The 17,441-nt window shown below is 38.4% G+C and overlaps 4 protein-coding genes across 26 annotated transcripts; 2 read left to right on the top strand and 2 right to left on the bottom strand.

Annotated features, from left to right (window-relative positions):
* The first annotated feature begins 1,057 nt into the window (after positions 1 to 1,057).
* On the top strand, positions 1,058 to 2,377 carry LOC119991555 (zinc finger protein 660-like). The gene is made up of 2 exons (XM_038837900.1): positions 1,058 to 1,168; positions 1,247 to 2,377. Exons 1-2 carry the CDS (start codon positions 1,058 to 1,060, stop codon positions 2,375 to 2,377), a joined length of 1,242 nt encoding a protein of 413 aa, XP_038693828.1.
* A 1,901-nt stretch (positions 2,378 to 4,278) lies between these two features.
* Positions 4,279 to 9,741, bottom strand: LOC119991888 (pentatricopeptide repeat-containing protein At1g71210, mitochondrial-like). 14 transcript variants are annotated; one of them, XM_038838412.1, is made up of 5 exons: positions 6,920 to 9,741; positions 6,590 to 6,846; positions 5,437 to 5,848; positions 5,184 to 5,230; positions 4,279 to 4,754 (listed from the first exon to the last, which is right to left on the bottom strand). In XM_038838412.1, the coding sequence occupies exons 1-2, from the start codon at positions 9,580 to 9,582 to the stop codon at positions 6,825 to 6,827; spliced, it is 2,685 nt and encodes an 894-aa protein (XP_038694340.1). In that variant the 5' UTR covers positions 9,583 to 9,741; the 3' UTR covers positions 4,279 to 4,754; positions 5,184 to 5,230; positions 5,437 to 5,848; positions 6,590 to 6,824. The 14 variants fall into 14 exon arrangements, with proteins under 14 accessions (XP_038694340.1, XP_038694339.1, XP_038694338.1 ...); XM_038838411.1 differs by having other exon boundaries at positions 5,437 to 5,841; XM_038838410.1 differs by having other exon boundaries at positions 5,437 to 5,817.
* An 87-nt stretch (positions 9,742 to 9,828) lies between these two features.
* On the top strand, positions 9,829 to 13,973 carry LOC119991890 (sucrose-phosphatase 2-like). Of its 10 annotated transcripts, none has more exons than XM_038838420.1 (9): positions 9,829 to 9,956; positions 10,594 to 10,675; positions 10,765 to 11,064; positions 11,199 to 11,357; positions 11,459 to 11,647; positions 11,737 to 12,027; positions 12,708 to 12,894; positions 13,413 to 13,459; positions 13,579 to 13,973. In XM_038838420.1, exons 2-9 carry the CDS (start codon positions 10,616 to 10,618, stop codon positions 13,672 to 13,674), a joined length of 1,329 nt encoding a protein of 442 aa, XP_038694348.1. In that variant the 5' UTR covers positions 9,829 to 9,956; positions 10,594 to 10,615; the 3' UTR covers positions 13,675 to 13,973. The 10 variants fall into 10 exon arrangements, 6 of the variants coding, with proteins under 6 accessions (XP_038694348.1, XP_038694349.1, XP_038694353.1 ...); XM_038838421.1 differs by having other exon boundaries at positions 9,887 to 9,956; positions 10,604 to 10,675; XR_005466290.1 differs by lacking the exon at positions 9,829 to 9,956 and adding an exon at positions 13,111 to 13,210 and having other exon boundaries at positions 10,500 to 10,675; positions 13,582 to 13,652.
* A 115-nt stretch (positions 13,974 to 14,088) lies between these two features.
* On the bottom strand, positions 14,089 to 17,037 carry LOC119991891 (probable serine/threonine-protein kinase PBL18). The gene is made up of 6 exons (XM_038838426.1): positions 16,817 to 17,037; positions 15,484 to 15,809; positions 15,248 to 15,383; positions 15,024 to 15,160; positions 14,796 to 14,919; positions 14,089 to 14,691 (listed from the first exon to the last, which is right to left on the bottom strand). The coding sequence occupies exons 1-6, from the start codon at positions 16,875 to 16,877 to the stop codon at positions 14,282 to 14,284; spliced, it is 1,194 nt and encodes a 397-aa protein (XP_038694354.1). The 5' UTR covers positions 16,878 to 17,037; the 3' UTR covers positions 14,089 to 14,281.
* Positions 17,038 to 17,441: the final 404 nt, after the last annotated feature.

Below are 17,441 nucleotides of genomic sequence, written 5' to 3'. Positions count from 1 at the left end.
TGCACTGTCTGTGTATATGTATATATGTATGTGTATTATATATATATATATATATATAGTGCATATGTATATATATATGTGTGTGTATGTATATGTGTATATGTATATATATATGTATATATATACACAGACAGTGCATGTGTGTGTGTGTATGTATATGTGTATATATATATATGTGTGTGTGTGTGTACACACAGACAGTGCATATGTGAGTGTGTGTGTGTATATATATATGTGTGTTTGTGTGTGTGTATCTGTGTGTCTGTGTATATGTGTATGTATATATATATATATGTATATATATATATACATATATATAATATATAATATATAATATATATGTGTATATATAACTTATGGGCTTTTATAATTTTTTATTTAAAGGGGTAATAGGTTGGAGTAAAACTTCTCATTACTTTTTATTACCCAGGTCCCCCCACTAGTAAACTTTTATGTGTAAAAAATAAGCTCAATTACTAAAATTTATTACAGGAGTAAAAGTTATACTGACATAACAAACACAAGTAAACTTAAAATTTAATTACCCTTGTAACTATTACACCCCATTACCCTTGTACCAAACGCACCATCCGTGATAATATTACTGCCGCGATTTCATTTGGCAAAGTAGAAACTGATGATTGGAATAATATATAAAGAAAATAAATTTGTTGAAATCAACATATTTCTTTTAATAATAGCAATAGCTTTTGCTATTATTGTAACATATTTGGTGAATTACTGATCTGATATGATATTCGCCTGCTAAAAACATGAAGGCGAGAAGGCATGTGTATATAAAATATTATTTCGGGATAGTTTTAGAAATTGAAATGGATAATGAATTAGAATTAAATGGCGGAAATGAATTAATAAATCTTTTCATAGACTCAATCTCTTCTCTCTTGTTCTTCCCTTCTTTACCCGAAAACCCTAATCCCCAGCCTAGCTAGCTAGCTCAGTTTTGTAGCATTTTTACAGTCTCCCCTATTGATAATTAGCTCTTACGTACTTCTTTGATTTCCTTAGTAGTATTATATTCTTCAATCAGCTCAAAATGGATCCCAATGAAGATGAAGATAAAGAGAAGATCAACCGACCTGCAGGTTCTGATAATTTCCAAAAGATAAAGAAGGTTAAGGTTCGACCTGCAGATCACGCTCAAGAGGTACTTTTAATTAAACCCTAAACCTAGCTTCTCTCTCAGGACTGTTAGTTAAGTATATATCTTATTTGCTTGAATAAGCTCAAGATGAATTCCGATGAACATCAGCATCGAGAGGAGGAAGAGAAGAAGATTACTCGGCATGATCAAGATTGTCATAAGAACGATCAAGATTTTCGTAAGAACGAGATTATTCGACCTGGAGATGATGATGATGATCCATCGGAGATCCAGACATCACGTATCAGAGTCAAGCTCCCGAAATCCAAACAACAAGACGAAGTAGTACTACATGATCAGTGTTCTTGCACAACGTGTGGGAAGGTCTTTTCGTCAAGAAGAGCATGGGGAGGACACCGGAAGATGCATCTGAAAGAAGAAAAGGAGAAAGAAACCATAAAGAAGATTCAAAATGACCAGCTGATCAAGTCCAAGAAGCTTCAAAATGGTGGCGGAGGAGGCGGTTGTCGAATTATTAATGCCGAACATCCTGTTTGCTCAATCTGCCATCGGGAGTTCAAGTCATCGAACGCGCTGTTTGGTCACATGAGATCTCATCCCGATCGAGTCCGGAGAGGGATTCGACCTCCGGTGGTAAAATCCGGTACTGCGGCTTCATCAGATGTTGATGGATACGTTGATTTATCGAGAGATTTGATAGGGTGGACCCGAACAGGGAAGCGAGGTCGACCGAGTACTTACTGCGGCGATGCTTCTTCTCTCATGAATCTCGCTTCTACATTGAGAAAAATCAACAATGGAGCTAGAATTGAATATCAAGAATCCGCCTCGGAGGGAATGAAGATCACGATTTCGAATTCGAAAGCGTATTTGAAATCTAGGGATTTGAAAATCGGAAGAGGAGACGAATCGCTTGTTCAGGAATTTAATTGCATTTCGTGCTCTAGAACGTTCGCAAGTTATCAAGCACTTGGAGAGCACAGATCGCTTCACAGCAAAGAAAAGATCGGTGACAAAAACGTCGTCGTCGAGTACTCTGCAATGGAAAATGATTCAGAAGCTGATGATTCGGAAGAAGAGAGTGAGGAGGAGGCGACGTCGTTGTTGGGAGAAGAAAATCAGGTTGTCTCCAATGTGGTAGCTAAAGAGCCTGGTAGTAGAAAGATCTTAGACTTTGATCTGAACGAGCTTCCTGACATGGACGATAAAGAAGAAAAAGAAGAAGAAGAGAAGAAGAAAAATGACAATTGAGGTCTGATCGTGCAGTCACTACTAATTTGAGATTTACTAGCTCCGCTGTTTTGGAATTCTACAATTGAATTACTTCGATCGATCGCCATTGATGGAATTGACATGCTCTGTTGATGACTTTTTCTAGGGTTTAGGGTACTGGTTTTCTTCAGACGATAAACTGACTTATGTGTGTAAGATCTGGTTCAAGTCAACAACAATTTGATCCATAAGCTTTGCAGTAATTTTTTTTCATGCATGAATGAATATAATTGTACATGAAAATCATCATCCTCTTTTTTTGAAGTACGGACGATTTTTCCTACTGTGATGTAGTATGGTTATTGGTTGGTCCCAAAAATTGACTTCAAAGAAAATTATCGAGATTGACTAAACCAGTTGGGCCCAAGCCCAGCCCTTAGGCTTATTTAAATATGCTGGGCTTGGCCATTTTCATTTTGTTAACCCTAAAACGTAGTCCACTTTGGTTTTACTAAGAAATTCGGGGTTGGAACGGGGAACACTAAGAAATCAACAAGAGTCTTGACATTAAGATATTATCCATTTTGGGTCGCAACCCTCACGGATTTGTTCATCCAAACTCAACATTCTCGTTTAGACCTAGAAAATTAGTCTTTATGTGTTAGGTTGTGAGTTCTCTTTATCTATTGCTACTCCTCCCTTAATTTTTCAATCTGGGATCTTATCAAAGTCTCTTGACATCATTCTTGTTTTTATTCAAACATTATGTAGTGGAGAATTTCTTGGCTTTTTTTTTTCAAAAAATGATATGACCTGTAGTCAGTATCTTTGGGTGCACACTATGTAAATCCATTGGACTGTGTATTAGCCTACAAACTACGCATACCAGACAATCACATAAAAAAATATATTATGAACTCGTGCCTCCAGAGATTATTGAACCTTGGTGTGTAGGATTGTTAAAAAACGTAAGCGAATAATCATAATCGACAGATAATTGAATTGACGGTTGGTTATTTTCAAATAAAAAAATTACATATTTTTTAATAGAACCGATCGAAAACTAGTCAATAATCGAAATAACCGAAAAAAATGAAAAGAGATCGTCGATTCAGTTAAATTCATATTAAAAAACCGTCCGTTTACACTTCTATTAATGGAACTTTATCACCATACCAACACCATCATTGACAAAAGTATTCCTTAGTTGAATGTAGGTCTTTTCTACCATCAACCGCATACAACTTCTTGTCCGATGGTTTTAAACATGTTCTACCAATCTATGATCAATAGCTGCACATCCATCAAAGAAAATGTATATCCATTACTCTTCAGTCTTAACTGCCTAATATGACATTGAAAGCTATTCTGGCACAGAATTACCAGTTCTACTTAGTGTAGTTTTGAAGAATTCATCAAAACTTGTCAAGTGAAAAGGGAAAGGAGGAGGACTTTCCCTCCATCAACATTAACATCAGCTCTGAAGTTCAAACACCTTGGCCATCACTTAATTGCAGCTGAATTTAACCCAGATACATAGTCTACAATCATAGTCACGAATACCAGTAAATAATATTAGCAACTTTCGTTTATTTAACAATAGATCGTTGGCTGAATTGTTTATCTAACAAACCTATGCACACGTCCTCGTGGGGTTTAAATTGTTGGATGAGCCGAGTCTGCTAATTTCTTTTTAAAGTCAATACAAATTCTCCTCTCTTTTTTTTTCCTGAAAAAATATGAATGTATTTTGATAGGATTTATGAAATCTCATATTTTTTGTCTCAAAAAAAAAAAAACAAAACCTGAAAAAGACATGAATTTTGATCCATTAAATATAAGTACGAAATATTCTATATTTTTTTCACATTCTATTTAATACATATTTAGGACAAAAAAATATAATTGAACTCGTAAATCCGATGAAAAGAAATCCATAATTTTTTTAAAAATAATTATTTTAACGGCTTCTCTTATTTTACTCGGAATAAAAAACACACAACTACCCAACAAGAGTTGGATTCAGTGGCATGTGTTGTTGGTGCAGACAAGCGTTGGCGGCGGCGGCGAACCCAGTTGCGGGGGCCTGAACTCTATCAACGGTGGCCAGGACTTCATGAATTAGCGTACTTCGATGGTGGATTCTTCTGCCCCGACAAATATCATGTAGGATAAAGAGATTGAAATGTACATACAACGCAATAACATTGCAACTGTGTTTCTTCAAAGACAAATCCATTACATTGAGAAATCTGAAGATAATCGGCACGCGAATCGGCTGTTTCCTGTAAGAGAACAATTCTCTCAATCTGCCTTCAAAAGCTACAATAACCAGGTTGTTGGGTCCTTTGGTTCTGAACCATCCAACCACGCCTGATGCATATGCAACCAAGGTGAAAGCATCTGGTACCTTGCCCTGCTAAAATCCCAGGCAGGCAGAAGAGTTACTAGAGCTACCGATGACAATGGGTTGGGTACCCTTCTAATTATGAAATATCAAAACTGTTTTAAAGTACTCTATACCAAAACTAACAGTTCAAAAACCATTTAAAAAATTATTTAAATTTTCAAAACCAGAATCGTTCCATAACCGTTTACTATTGAAATTTTAATATTTTTATTTTTTCATAAATAATTGGATAACTGTTTCGAAACCCACAAATCCAAACCCTAACCCGCTCCAAACTAGAACTTGAAACCGAATCGCGCATTAAAATAAAACAAAATAAATAGCATTAAAAATGAGGGAATAGCTACTCGAATGCTATAATTATAGCATGATAAGATGGTTAATCAACAAGATAAATGGCATTAAGAATGAGGGAAGTACGACTCACTGCTATACCTTTGAACTCAATAAGACCATGATCAGACAGCAATGCCGCTCCTTCCCTACGCAAGAAATTCAAATATGGTCACAACTGAAGAACCTACTGGAATCTTGAATAAATATGAAATAATGTTGACATTACAGAGCACCATGAGATCAGGTCATCGGAGAGTATGAAGACTTCACAAGAAGCCTATCATTTTTATATAAATGAAGGGGTCAATACATTGTTTGATAAGAAGGAGAATATCTGCAAGAAGAAACGAACTTGGAAAAATGGGTTTCCCTTGCAAATCAGCGGCACCTTTCTCCATCCAATAGTGAACTGAGTATTAACTTGAAAAAGCTTCACGTAATCTCAAATCAACATGCCAAGTATATCCTCCTCCATCAACCAGAAGTGACGTAAAAGATACGAAATACGACTTCACAAATTTCACAGAAAAAAGAGGGCAAGGTTTTAACCCTTTAATGTTTGTGCAGACAAATCTCACCAGATGATTCCCGCTTGTCAAACTTCACAAGCCATGTGTCTGAACTAATCTGTGCTGAGGAACTTGATCCAACCATATATCATATTGCATTTGTTGCTTGCTTCCGTACAACTTTCCCATCTCATCTATGCACTGGTGCATAGGTCGCTCAACCCCTGAGGGATGGACAAAAATTCCCGCTGGTTACTGAGAGAATATTCACAAAAAAACGTGTAAGAGTAAACTAAGCACTTCTATGTTGGCCTTTGAGAAGGGAAACAAAAAAGGACAAACCATACAGACAGCAAACGGATGCCATATCACAATTTATTTCTAACATTTACTTGATGCGCTTGCATTACTGACATAACAGAAGATTAAAAATAGGCCAATCAGATGCAAGTCAAATATCAATCATATATTCCATTTCTAGCTTCAAAAGTTCAACATCAACATAATTAAGAATCAAAAGCTGTAGATATTTTTAGTAATTGCCTGACTAATACGCTAAAAATTACATACATCTATCAGTCGCAGAAACCCTCAATGCAACAAATTTAATATACTGCCAGAGGTTTGACGCTCAAAACACATGTAGCCCAATGACTGGGTCAACTACACTAATCCTGGTTTTATATTTTTCATGGATCACATTTATACTTTTTATTGGAAAAAAAGAAAGAAATAATGTCCTCTGTCACTAGCTAAATTCATGTATCATGCTTATCTAGTTCTCCCCCCTAAACCCTTATTGTGTCCTGGACCGAATAGCGTTTCTTCAATTTTCTAACTAATGTTCATAGAATCACAGGGCATGACGAAGGAGTCAAAAGTGGCAATATCCAAAATAAATTTCTGCATCAAGTACAACGCCTAGTAAAATGTAGGAGCAAAAATTTCATTTTGAAGTGAAAAGAGAAGGAAAGAAATAAGAAAAACAATTCTTACAAAGATTAACTTTAAGTTTTCCACATACTGCTCAGACTTCTCAACTTCTGCCCGCTGCCATCGCTCATAAAGTAAATAAAACTTGACTACTTCATAACTGGGATTGAATATGCCCGGTTTGCATTTTTTTAAATCTGTAATACCTCTAAGAGAAACATTTGGCCCCAGACTGAAATAACCCATGGCTTGTATGATCCCGGACGCACATCTCTTGGTTGCATGAATTAGATTAGGATTATCTTTGGCATTTGACATCCCTGTGATTTGTTAACATCTATAATCATTTGATATTAGAACTGCGACCCCAACATTTACCAATCAAATGGGTACCTTTGGTTTTTCACAGTTGGATCAAACCCTCTCATGAACATCTCTTCCTCTCGCCTCCTAGCCTCAGCTGTCCTTCCATGTTGGACAAGACCATGTATTAAGATATCATAAGTCCATTGATTGGGCTCATATCCTTTTTGGCATATCCTGTTGAATAACTGGCAGGCATGGTCTATGTGGTTCCAGCTTAATCTTCTCAACAACATATTGTAAGTGTAAAGGTTAAGAGGGAAGCAAGGTTCAATCAATTCTTCCCACCTCTCGATATGTTCACTACTCACTCTAAGGCGACCACAAAATGCACCAATGAGCTGGCCAAGCATTGCGATCGAAGATGTTTCATCTTGCACCCCTCTTGCTAGAACCCAAGCCTCGTAGAGCTCTTGAGTCCTCAAAGAATGAAACAAGAGAGTGTTTCCAATAAAAGAGGAAATACGACGACCTTGTTTCTCTAACTCATTAATAAAATTTACCACCAAGTCATAATATCCACCCGAACATAACAGCTTTACAACCTCCTCACAACACTCGTTGCTTGGAACCATTCCAGCACTCTTCATTTTCGTAAAAATGTCCAGCGCCATATCTATTCTGTTGGCTTTGCAGAGGCCAACAACCATAGCGTTCCAGAGTTTTCTTCCAACATTTCTTCGCTGACACAAATCACAAAAAAAATTTGAGGCATCAGAAATTCTTTGGCTCTTCAGATAACTCTGCAACATAAGAATGTCAGAGCTAATATTGGGCTCAATTCCACTCCTATGCATCATCTCAAATACTTCTCTCGCTAGTTCAGGTTTTTTGGCATGCCCAGCTCCAGCAATGAAGTTGTTATAAATGTGACAATTAGGTTCATGACGTGACAATTGCATCTCCAGCAATTTGAAAAACTGAGTTATGGGATTCTCCATATTACACAGACAGATAACAACTGCCCTGAACATAGCCGGAGTTGCATGGTATCCCTTTTCCTGCATCTCAATGAGAAGTCTAGCAGCAAAATCTCCCTTACTTATGTTGATAAACCCATGAATCAAGTTAACATAAGTATTTCTTGTAGCAACTTTTGTCAGCCTGTTGAGGTCCCCGAACATTAGATAACCATCTTCTACCCTCTGAGCCATGCATAGCGCTGATATGAATTTGTCAACTATTAAATCTCTTTGTCGAAAATTCTTCTCTGGGAAATTGAATACAAGCTCCTTCATCCTGTCAATCTTCCCTTCTCTACACAGAGCATCCGCAAGAATAGAGAACGTCTTCGCACTAGGGAAATAACCCTGATTAATGGAATTGTTTAAGACACGATAAGCTTCATCGATGCTCCCGTCTCCACATAAAGTATTGATCAAATAGTTAAAAGCCAAGCTGTTTGGAGAGAGCCCAAACTCATCCCTTGAATTGTACAACTCAAGTGCAACATCCGACATTCCAGCTTTACAAAATAGACACAATGCAGCGTTCATGGTGACCTTATCAGGAGAAATATCATTCTCCTTCATATCTGTAAGCAAATCACACACCTCTTTGAGACGGCTCTCCCGCAAAAGCTTACAAAGCAAAATATTATACCGGAACAAGTGGGGAACATAACCTTCGAGGGACTTCTTGTCCCATAAGAATTCCAAAGCCCCTTCTACCTTGCCAGCTTGAACAAGGTTCCCAAGGCACGCACCATAAGCATCGTTCATTGGAGCCAAACCCCACTGCTTAAACTCCTCCATCAACTCCATTGCTTTTCCGTACTGTTTCTTCTTACAAAGGGCATCCACAATAATAGCTAGTGCACCGCCACTAAATGGTTGCCCTCTGCTCACCAAATCGCGCAAATAAGCCTCTGCCTCGTCAAGCAGATTCTGCTTACACAAATTCTTCACAAGAATCGAATATGTGATATCATTCTCAAAGCCCCCATTGAAAATCTGCTTTTCAACGACCTCAACTGCATCGAAACAACTTTGCTCAACAAGGGCATTCAAAAGGACGTGATAAGAGAAGCCATCCAAGTCCAGACCTTTAAACCGCATTCTACCAAACACCTGGAGTGCAACATCCGGCTTGCCAGCCACTGCATAACCCATAACCAAAACATTGTAGAAACTTACGTTGTAGCAATACCTGTGCTTGCCGTAATCGGCGAGGTAGTCAAGCACGAGGGACATGAGCTTTGCCCTAGCGAGGATGCTGAAGATGGCGTGTAAGGTTACACGGGTATGGTGGAAGCCCCCTTGTCGGCCAGCCCAGTCGAAGAATTTTAGGCAGCTTAGGACCTCGTGGTGACGAGCCCCGTGGTCGAGCACGGTGAGGACAAAAGACTCTGAAAGTCGGAGATTCAACTGGGAAAGGGCAAGGTCCGCAGCTAAGCGGGAGTTGGCATCGTCCTCATCGTGGGCGCTAAGAACCTCGAAGATCCGGTCGAGCAAGACGATGTTGCCGCGCTTGAACCATTCTTTGAAAGAAAAGACCACGTCTTTGGCGTTGAAGCAGCTGCCTACCGCTTCATCAACGACGGCTATTTGGGTCGAAGTGGCTGCGGGATAGAATTGATGCTGGTAGTGGTGGTGAATATACGGAGAAGGTGTATTGAGAATGAAAATCGAATGGGGGACGAAAACCCTTGTCGATTTAGCTACCCGTTTCAGTGGCAACTGAAGCATTATCATGACTGACTAGATTCAGATCGCAAATTGGGTTCTCTTATTCATATATTGTCGGGGCAGAAGAATCCACCGTCGAAGTACTCTAATTCATGAAGTCCTGGCCACTCAGGCCCCCGCAACTGGGTTCACCGCCGCCAACGCGCACCAACACCACATGCTACGGAACCCAACACAAAGACAAAGTACAGTATTATTGGGCCGATTTCTAATTCCATGTTTAATGGGCCGGGCCACAATATCCCTGAAGTTTAATTGCTGGCCACATTAACACCCTGCAAGCCGTGCGTCACTGTACATTTTCTTCCAATTCCTTGCTTTGGTATTTCAATGGTGATTACGTACGGATTAGCTTATGAAAGATCTTCCTTATTCTGAAGGTATTAAGAAGCACATATTAGTTTGCTTCCTTTAGGTTTTCTTCTTAGTCTTTAATCGTTATCGGCAGAGGTTACATGGGTCAACGTCCTATGGCTTTCTTGGTTGGTCTTCATGTTTTTGATTGATCTTTGGGAATCTCTCTCTTCCTCTGTATGGTAAAATTGTAGTTATATATAGCTCACATACATTTTCTTAGCTGTAATATTTGTTCTTCCATGATTTCATGTGCTATTTTGCTGACAAGAAATCCATGGTATTGTTAATGTAAGGTGTGCATCAGTTTCAGTGGCTTTTAACGATGAAATCTTATGAAAGATAACTCCAATTTGGATTTAGAAGCTATGGCCAAGCTCTTGGAGATCAATTAATGGGGAAAAAAGTTGATTGTTTTTTGTTCTAAATAGTGATGTGTCATGTGTGCATAGCTTCAGAACTGTCACCAGTCGTCCACTCAGTCTGTTGACAATTTTGAAGGGTTTGCATGAGCCCCTAAAATTCCCAATTCCCTGTGAACTGTGTGCAGTTTTTTAGTAGAAGAAATCTTAATTTTATAATTTTTAGTGGCTTTCCTTATGCTTATGTCTCAGGAAGTATGTTTGTTACATCTGCCTAATTTTAACTGTTCTGGATTGCCAGACTCTTAAAGGAGAGAACAACAATGGATCTCCTCAGTGCTGCTGGACGTCTCATGATAGTTTCAGATCTTGATCTTACAATGGTGGGATTCTTCTGTTGCTTGTCAATAACATTGATATTTAATGTGTTTGCCCCCTTGATTATTTTGAGAAAAAGGGTTTCTGTTGGCAGGTAGATCATGAAGACCCAGAAAACCTATCGCTTCTCAGGTTTAATGCATTATGGGAAGCATGTTACCGGCAAGATTCTCTGCTAGTTTACTCCAGTGGGAGATCACCTGCAAGTTATAAAAAATTGAGGAAGAATAGACCCTTATTGACCCCTGATATAACCATAATGTCTGTAGGAACAGAGATTATGTATGGTGAATCGATGGTAAGAGATGATGAGTGGGAACGATATTTAAATCAGAGGTGGAACAGGGACATTGTCATGGAGGAAACAGCTAAGTTTCCCCAACTTACTCCTCAGGCATGTTATGTAATTATTGGCTTCATGTTAACACATTTAAATGCAGTGTTATACAAGCCATTAGCTTTTTTAAGTTTACGGACTTCTCCTTATTCTGGATTTCAGTCCATTTGAACTTTACGGATATATTGCAGTCGGAAACAGCACAACGACCTCTCAAGGTTAGCTTTTTTGTGAAGAAAGATGTAGCTTCAAAAGTAATGAAGGCACTTGCAGAGCAGCTAGAGAAACATGGAGTAAGGATATATATGTTGATCCATCTGTTATTCCTATATCAAGTTTTATATCAAATAGTTAAGTGTGTATGAGGTATAATGTGTGGATATATTTATTTTTTTGTTTTTTTTTTAAATAGTTTTATAATGAAATGTTCGATGTTATTTTCCTCGTCCAGTTAGAAGTAAAAATTGTCTATAGTAGTGGGATGGCTCTGGACATATTACCAAAAGGTGCTGGCAAAGGACAGGCGCTTCTATATCTGTTCAAAAAGTTTCATGGAAATGTCCCTGTTCACACTCTTGTCTGTGGCGACTCTGGTAATGATGCAGAATTATTCGGTGTTCCTGGAGTATATGGTGTTATGGTTTGTACCACATAGGTTTGTTGGGTTTTATTTGTTCGCTACTTAGGTGATTTGATATATAAATTGTCACTTATATCCTGAACATGCAGGTCAGCAATGCACAGGAAGAACTCTTGCAGTGGTTTGCAGAAAATGCCAAAGATAATCCTAATCTAATTCATGCAACTGAGAGATGTGCGTCCGGGATAATACAAGCCATTGGTCATTTCAGTCTGGGGCCAAATGTTTCTCCTAGGGATATTACAGATTTTCAAAAATGCAAACTGGACATATTCAATCCCAGTTATGAAGTAGTCAAGTTTTATTTACTTTATGAGCGATGGCAGCGGGCAGAAGTTGAGAAGTCTGAGCAGTATATGGAAAACTTAAAGTTAATCTTTGTAAGAATTGCTTTTCTTATTTCTTTCCCTCCCTTTTCACTTCAAAATGACATTCTTGCTCCTGCATTTTACTAGGCATTGTACTTGATGCATAAATTTAATTTGGATTGAGCCACTTTTGACTCCTTTGTCATGCCCTATGAACATTAGTTAGAAAATTGAAGAAAGGTTGCTCGGTCCAGGACTCAATAAGGGTTTAAGGGAGATAACTAGATAAGTATGATACATGAATTGAGCTACTGACAGGGCATTATTTCTATTTTCCAATAAAAAAGTATGAATGTGATCCTTGAAAAACATAAAACCAGTCATTGGGTTACAACTATTTTGAGCCTCAAACTGCTGGCAGTCTATTAAATTTGTTGCAGCTAGGGTTTCTGTGATTGATAGATGATATAATTTTTGGTGTATTAGTCAAATAATTACTAAAAATATCTACAGCTTTTGATTCTAAATTATGCTGATGCTGAACTTTTAAAGCTAGAAAATGAATACTTTTAACATGCCAATATTCTGTTATGTCAATAATGCAAGTACCTCAAGTACCAATTTAAATGTTAGAAATAAATTGTGATATCCGTTTGTTGTCTGTATGGTTTTTCTATTTTTTTTCCTTCTCAAAGGCCAACATAGAAGTGCTTAGTTTACCCTTACTCCTTTTTTTGTGAATATTCTCTCAGTATCCAGCGGGAATTTTTGTCCATCCCTCGGGGGTTGAGCGATCTATGCACCAGTTCATAGATGAGATGGGAAAGTCGTATGGAAGCAAGCGACGAATGCAATATCATATATGGTTGGATCGAGTTTCCTCAGCACAGATTGGTTCAGACACATGGCTTGTGAAGTTTGACAAGTGGGAATCATCTGGTGAGATTTATCTGTACAAACATTAAGGTGTTAAATTAAAACCTTGCCCTCTTTTTCGGTGATCTGTGAAGTCGTATTTCATATCTTTACATTACTCTGTGATCTGTGAAGTCATATTTCATATCTTTTACATTACTTCTGGTTGATGGAGGAGGTTATACTTGGCTTGAAAAGTTCTTGTTAATACTCAGTTTCATATGATACACTTGTGCACAGAATGATGGAAAGGATTGTATTCATAAAATTGTTTTCCCTCCATTCACTATTGGATGGAGAAAGGTGGCGCTGGATTTGGAAGGGGAACCCATTTTTCCGAGTTCGTTTCTTCTTGCAGATATTCTCCTTCTTTTCAAACAATGTATTGACATCTCCATTTACGTAAAAATGATAGGCTTCTTGGCGTCATACTGTCTGATGACCTGATCACATAGTGCTCTGTAATGTCAACATTATTTCATATTTATTCAAGATTCCAGTAGGGTTCTTCAGGTGTGACCATATTTGAATTTCTTTTATAGGGAAGGAGCGGCATTGCTGTCTGACCATGGTCCTGTTGAGTTCAACGGTATAGCAGTCGAGTATTCCTTCCCTCATTTTTTTACTGCCATTTATCTTGTTGATTAACTAGCTAATCATGCTGTAATTATTACCTAGCTCTAGTAACTCTTCTGCCTGGGATTTTAGCAGGGCAAAGTACCAGATGCTTTCACTTGGTTGCATGTACATCAGACATGGTTGGATGGTTCAGAACCAAAGGGCCCAACAACCTGGTTATTGTAGCTTTGAAGGCAGATTGAGAGAATTGTTCACTTACAGGAAACAGCCGATTCTCGTGCCGATTATCTTCAGATTTCTCAATGTAATAGATTTGTCTTTTGAAGATGAGACACGGTTGCAATGTTATTGCGTTGTATGTGCATTTCAATATATTTATCCTACATGACATTTGTGGACCTTGCGACTGTTCCTATTCATAAACTTTCCTTTGCTGCTTTTAATATATGTATCACCTACAATATTTATTTCTCTCTCTGTTGGAGAATGAAGATGGCCGGAACCAAGGAAGGAATCATCTATATAATATACACGTTTCTTATAACCGAGAATTCTCCAGTCCAACATGCCCACGGATGGTTAGGTCAGCTCGTCAACCGACTTAACCCAGTTCACTCCACTATGGCGACAGTCAAATCATCATCCCAAGCAATGCTTCTTTGTTCTATATAATATACACAGTAAACTCATAAATTGGTAAAATAATTTCATTATCCATACTAGGCAACACCAGTGAGGAAAACAACATTTCCTTTTTTGTATGGAAAATCTGTATAACCTAGCTATGTTCAGCATGGAAATGCATCTGCATGAGGCAAACCTGAATAATGGATCATGCCGAGTTTGCAATTGGTCTAGAAGGCTTGCGAGGACTACTCGTATGCTTAACCCCCTGCTGGGCTATCTTGGCATTTGTGGGTGTCCTTGGTGTATCCCTTGATGTGTGGAGTCGTTCCAATGTGGCTAGAACCTCAATCATGGGTGGCCTGTTCTTTGGATCCGTGTGGAGGCACTGCAATGCAAGTGCAGCTGCAGCCTGTGCCGCTTTCTTCGAGTACTGACCCCCCAACCTTGTGTCCATGATTCTTAAAACTCGTTTGTTGTCAAATAGGAATGGCTTTGCCCAATCAACCAGGGCTTCCTCTGCAGCACCTCTATCAACATCCAATGTCGGCCTTCCCGAGAGCAACTCTAGCAAGACAACACCAAAGCTGTACACATCGCTCTTAGGGGTCAAATGACCTGCTCAGTCATAACCATTTCATTTGCATGAAACGTAACGCAAGTTATAATCTCACCCACCAAAAACTTCTACTAAATACCAGGATTAGAATGGCAGTACTAACCTGTCGCTACATATTCCGGTGCAGCATAACCTCGAGTTCCGATAACTCTGGTTGAGACATGAGTATTGTCTCCAGTAGGACCATCCCTTGCCAAGCCAAAATCTGAAAGCTTCGCATCGTAATCCTGCAATCGTCATTAGTAAACCGTCAGGCAATGCAAATTCCTATACCAATTTACCAACCTCAGTCTATAATTCACAAATTAGAGATTTTGAGATTGTATCATACTGAATCAAGAAGAATGTTTGAAGCCTTTAAATCGCGGTAGATGACATTCGCATCTAAGCTATGTAAGAAGGATAATCCCTTTGCAACATCAATCGCTATATTCATCCTGATATTCCAAGAAATAGGTTGAACGCCCTCTGCAGAAGAAAGAAATGATAGATTAAGTAATAATCAAATACAAAAAAAAAAACGGAGAAGGGTGACAAAGAAGGAAATTCACTTACTTCTGAACAAATGATTCTCCAGACTTCCCTTTGGCATAAATTCATAGACCAGTAGTCTATTGTCAGACTCAGCGCAGTACCCAATAAGTTTTACTAGATTTTCGTGGCGAAACTGACCAAGATAGTTAACTTCTGCCTGCCATGTTGAGGGGTTTAACAGAGCTTAGTTTAGAAAAATAAGTGACAATGTCTAAAAGAAGAAAATAGTTGATAATCCAGGTGTGCAATATACATACGAGCCATTCCTTGTGCCCTTGATCGCTTTCGACCTTGAGTTGCTTGATTGCCACTACAATCCCACTTCCTGGTTTAGTAGGTGCAAGTGTATGTTCATCAATCCATCCTTTGAAGACACACCCAAAGCCTCCCTCTCCGAGTAAACTTTCTGCACGGAAGTTCTTGGAGGCAATTTTAAGATCACCAAAGCTAAAAGATTTGAGACTACTGGATACAGTTGTATCATCTTTGAATGTTATGGAGCTTTTGCTCAAACTTCCCGCAGAGATTTCCTGGACGGAAGAGGCAGACTGTTTCTTCATCTCAACATCAGTCCTGGTACTTCCTGAAAAAACAAGGAGTGTACCAGATTTACATTGCTGCTAATATGAAGTTCTAAACAGAGGAAAGACACATCAACCATTTTGTGAACATTATAAACTAAATTACGACTGTTCAACTTTTCCATTTATAAATTCAACTTTTCCAGAAAGGTCAAACCAGCATTCCCAATTCCACGGACTCTTTCTACTTTCTAGTAGTATTTGGGTTGAACAAATATCAGCCAAGTGCAGCTACTAGGGGAAATTATATGGACAAGAACTATAGAACATAGAAATGGACAATGTCAAGGTAATATCAAGTAGGTTGAGAATAATTTAATGTACTTGACAAAGAAACTTACGAAGTCGAGTGCTAAGAAGAATATTAAGACTTAACAATACCATTGTGGCCACGCGCAGAGCTTTAACCCAACTTACCTTGTCATCAAGTATAAAACTTCTGTGTACGCGGGCCTGACGGCCAAAGTTTATGCCCATATTGGATGTCCAAAGGGAAAACTTGTATGATGTCATACTCGGTTACCAAAAAAAAAAAGAATATTAAGAAACTAAAACTGATCAAAAACTTTAACCCTCGGATCTGATTGCAACTTTCATTGCCTTCTAGTGCTTGCAGACCTAATGTCTATATTTTTTCCGCATAATTCCTTCCATTCAACCTCAGTAGAACAAACAGCTAATAATAGTGATTAGATGTGAACCCAAATCCAGTTAGCCTCCAATAAGTAGACTTTGCACTTCTTCAAAAACCAGATTCAATCAAAACTGCAGAACCCTAATCCATCATCTCTTGTATAACAAGATTGAAAACTTGAAAAACAAAGGTGATGAAAGTAAAACGAATTCAAAGATAAATGGGCAGCTATTCAAATCAGCTCATGACCGTCCTTACGGAATTAAAATCAGAGACAGAAATAATAATAAACCTAAACCCCAAGAAACACGAAATCAAACGGTGATTTATTTCAATAGTCGAAACCAAAAGGAGTAAGAAGAGAAGACAACCCACCAGAGAAGTTGGTAGAGGAAGCATGAGCCAACTTTGCAGGTGAACCGAAGCAGATGCCCATGGTGGACAAGCCCTCAAATTCGGTGGAAGAATAGCAGAAGCAGGAGGAGGAGGAGAAGTAATTGAAGCGGAAATATATTAACTATAAAGAATGGAGAAAGATGACATGAAATGTCCATTGAGAGAAGAAGAAGCAGCATGAGCGGCAGTCAATGAAAGAAACTTCCTTCCTTGAATGAAATTCAATGTCAAACAGGGACCCCCAACTTTGGTTGCATTCCCACCACCGGCAGGTCATGACCGTTCGATATGTAATTTCAAATACCAAGCAACCGATGAGCTTACCACTAATTAAATAAATTGACCGTTAACTTTATTTATTATATAGAAATAACTCACAAATATAAAAAAATCCTAACCGCCGCCTCGTCTCATTTTATTTTTTTTATTGATTTGTTGTTAGTTTGTAGATCTAGTCTACAATATATGTTGTGTTCAATAAGAAATACGCAAGATTTTTTCACCACACGGGATGAAATCTGGTTTTCTCATCCATCTATCGTGAATTCTTCACAATACCAATTCTATTGGTGCACATATTTGATATATAGTGATAGGGTTCCAA

This window comes from Tripterygium wilfordii, chromosome 22 (assembly GCF_013401445.1).
Source record: "Tripterygium wilfordii isolate XIE 37 chromosome 22, ASM1340144v1, whole genome shotgun sequence".
NCBI lineage: Eukaryota > Viridiplantae > Streptophyta > Magnoliopsida > Celastrales > Celastraceae > Tripterygium > Tripterygium wilfordii.
Note: the sequence above shows the minus strand (reverse complement) of the source record. Positions and strands in the feature narration are given on the sequence as shown.

Coding starts and splice junctions, on each gene's coding strand:
- LOC119991890 (XM_038838420.1), top strand. CDS start 10,616: ATGGATCTCCTCAGTGCTGCTGGACGTCTCATGATAGTTTCAGATCTT. Junction 10,676..10,764: donor CAGATCTTGATCTTACAATG/GTGGGATTCTTC, acceptor TTCTGTTGGCAG/GTAGATCATGAAGACCCAGA. Junction 11,648..11,736: donor CTGGAGTATATGGTGTTATG/GTTTGTACCACA, acceptor CTGAACATGCAG/GTCAGCAATGCACAGGAAGA.
- LOC119991891 (XM_038838426.1), bottom strand. CDS start 16,877: ATGGGCATCTGCTTCGGTTCACCTGCAAAGTTGGCTCATGCTTCCTCT. Junction 15,810..16,816: donor TTCCTCTACCAACTTCTCTG/GTGGGTTGTCTT, acceptor TTGTTTTTTCAG/GAAGTACCAGGACTGATGTT. Junction 15,384..15,483: donor AAGGGCACAAGGAATGGCTC/GTATGTATATTG, acceptor TCAACATGGCAG/GCAGAAGTTAACTATCTTGG.
- LOC119991888 (XM_038838407.1), bottom strand. CDS start 9,582: ATGATAATGCTTCAGTTGCCACTGAAACGGGTAGCTAAATCGACAAGG. Junction 5,842..6,919: donor CCAACTGTGAAAAACCAAAG/GTACCCATTTGA, acceptor CTCAGTAACCAG/CGGGAATTTTTGTCCATCCC.
- LOC119991555 (XM_038837900.1), top strand. CDS start 1,058: ATGGATCCCAATGAAGATGAAGATAAAGAGAAGATCAACCGACCTGCA. Junction 1,169..1,246: donor CTGCAGATCACGCTCAAGAG/GTACTTTTAATT, acceptor TGCTTGAATAAG/CTCAAGATGAATTCCGATGA.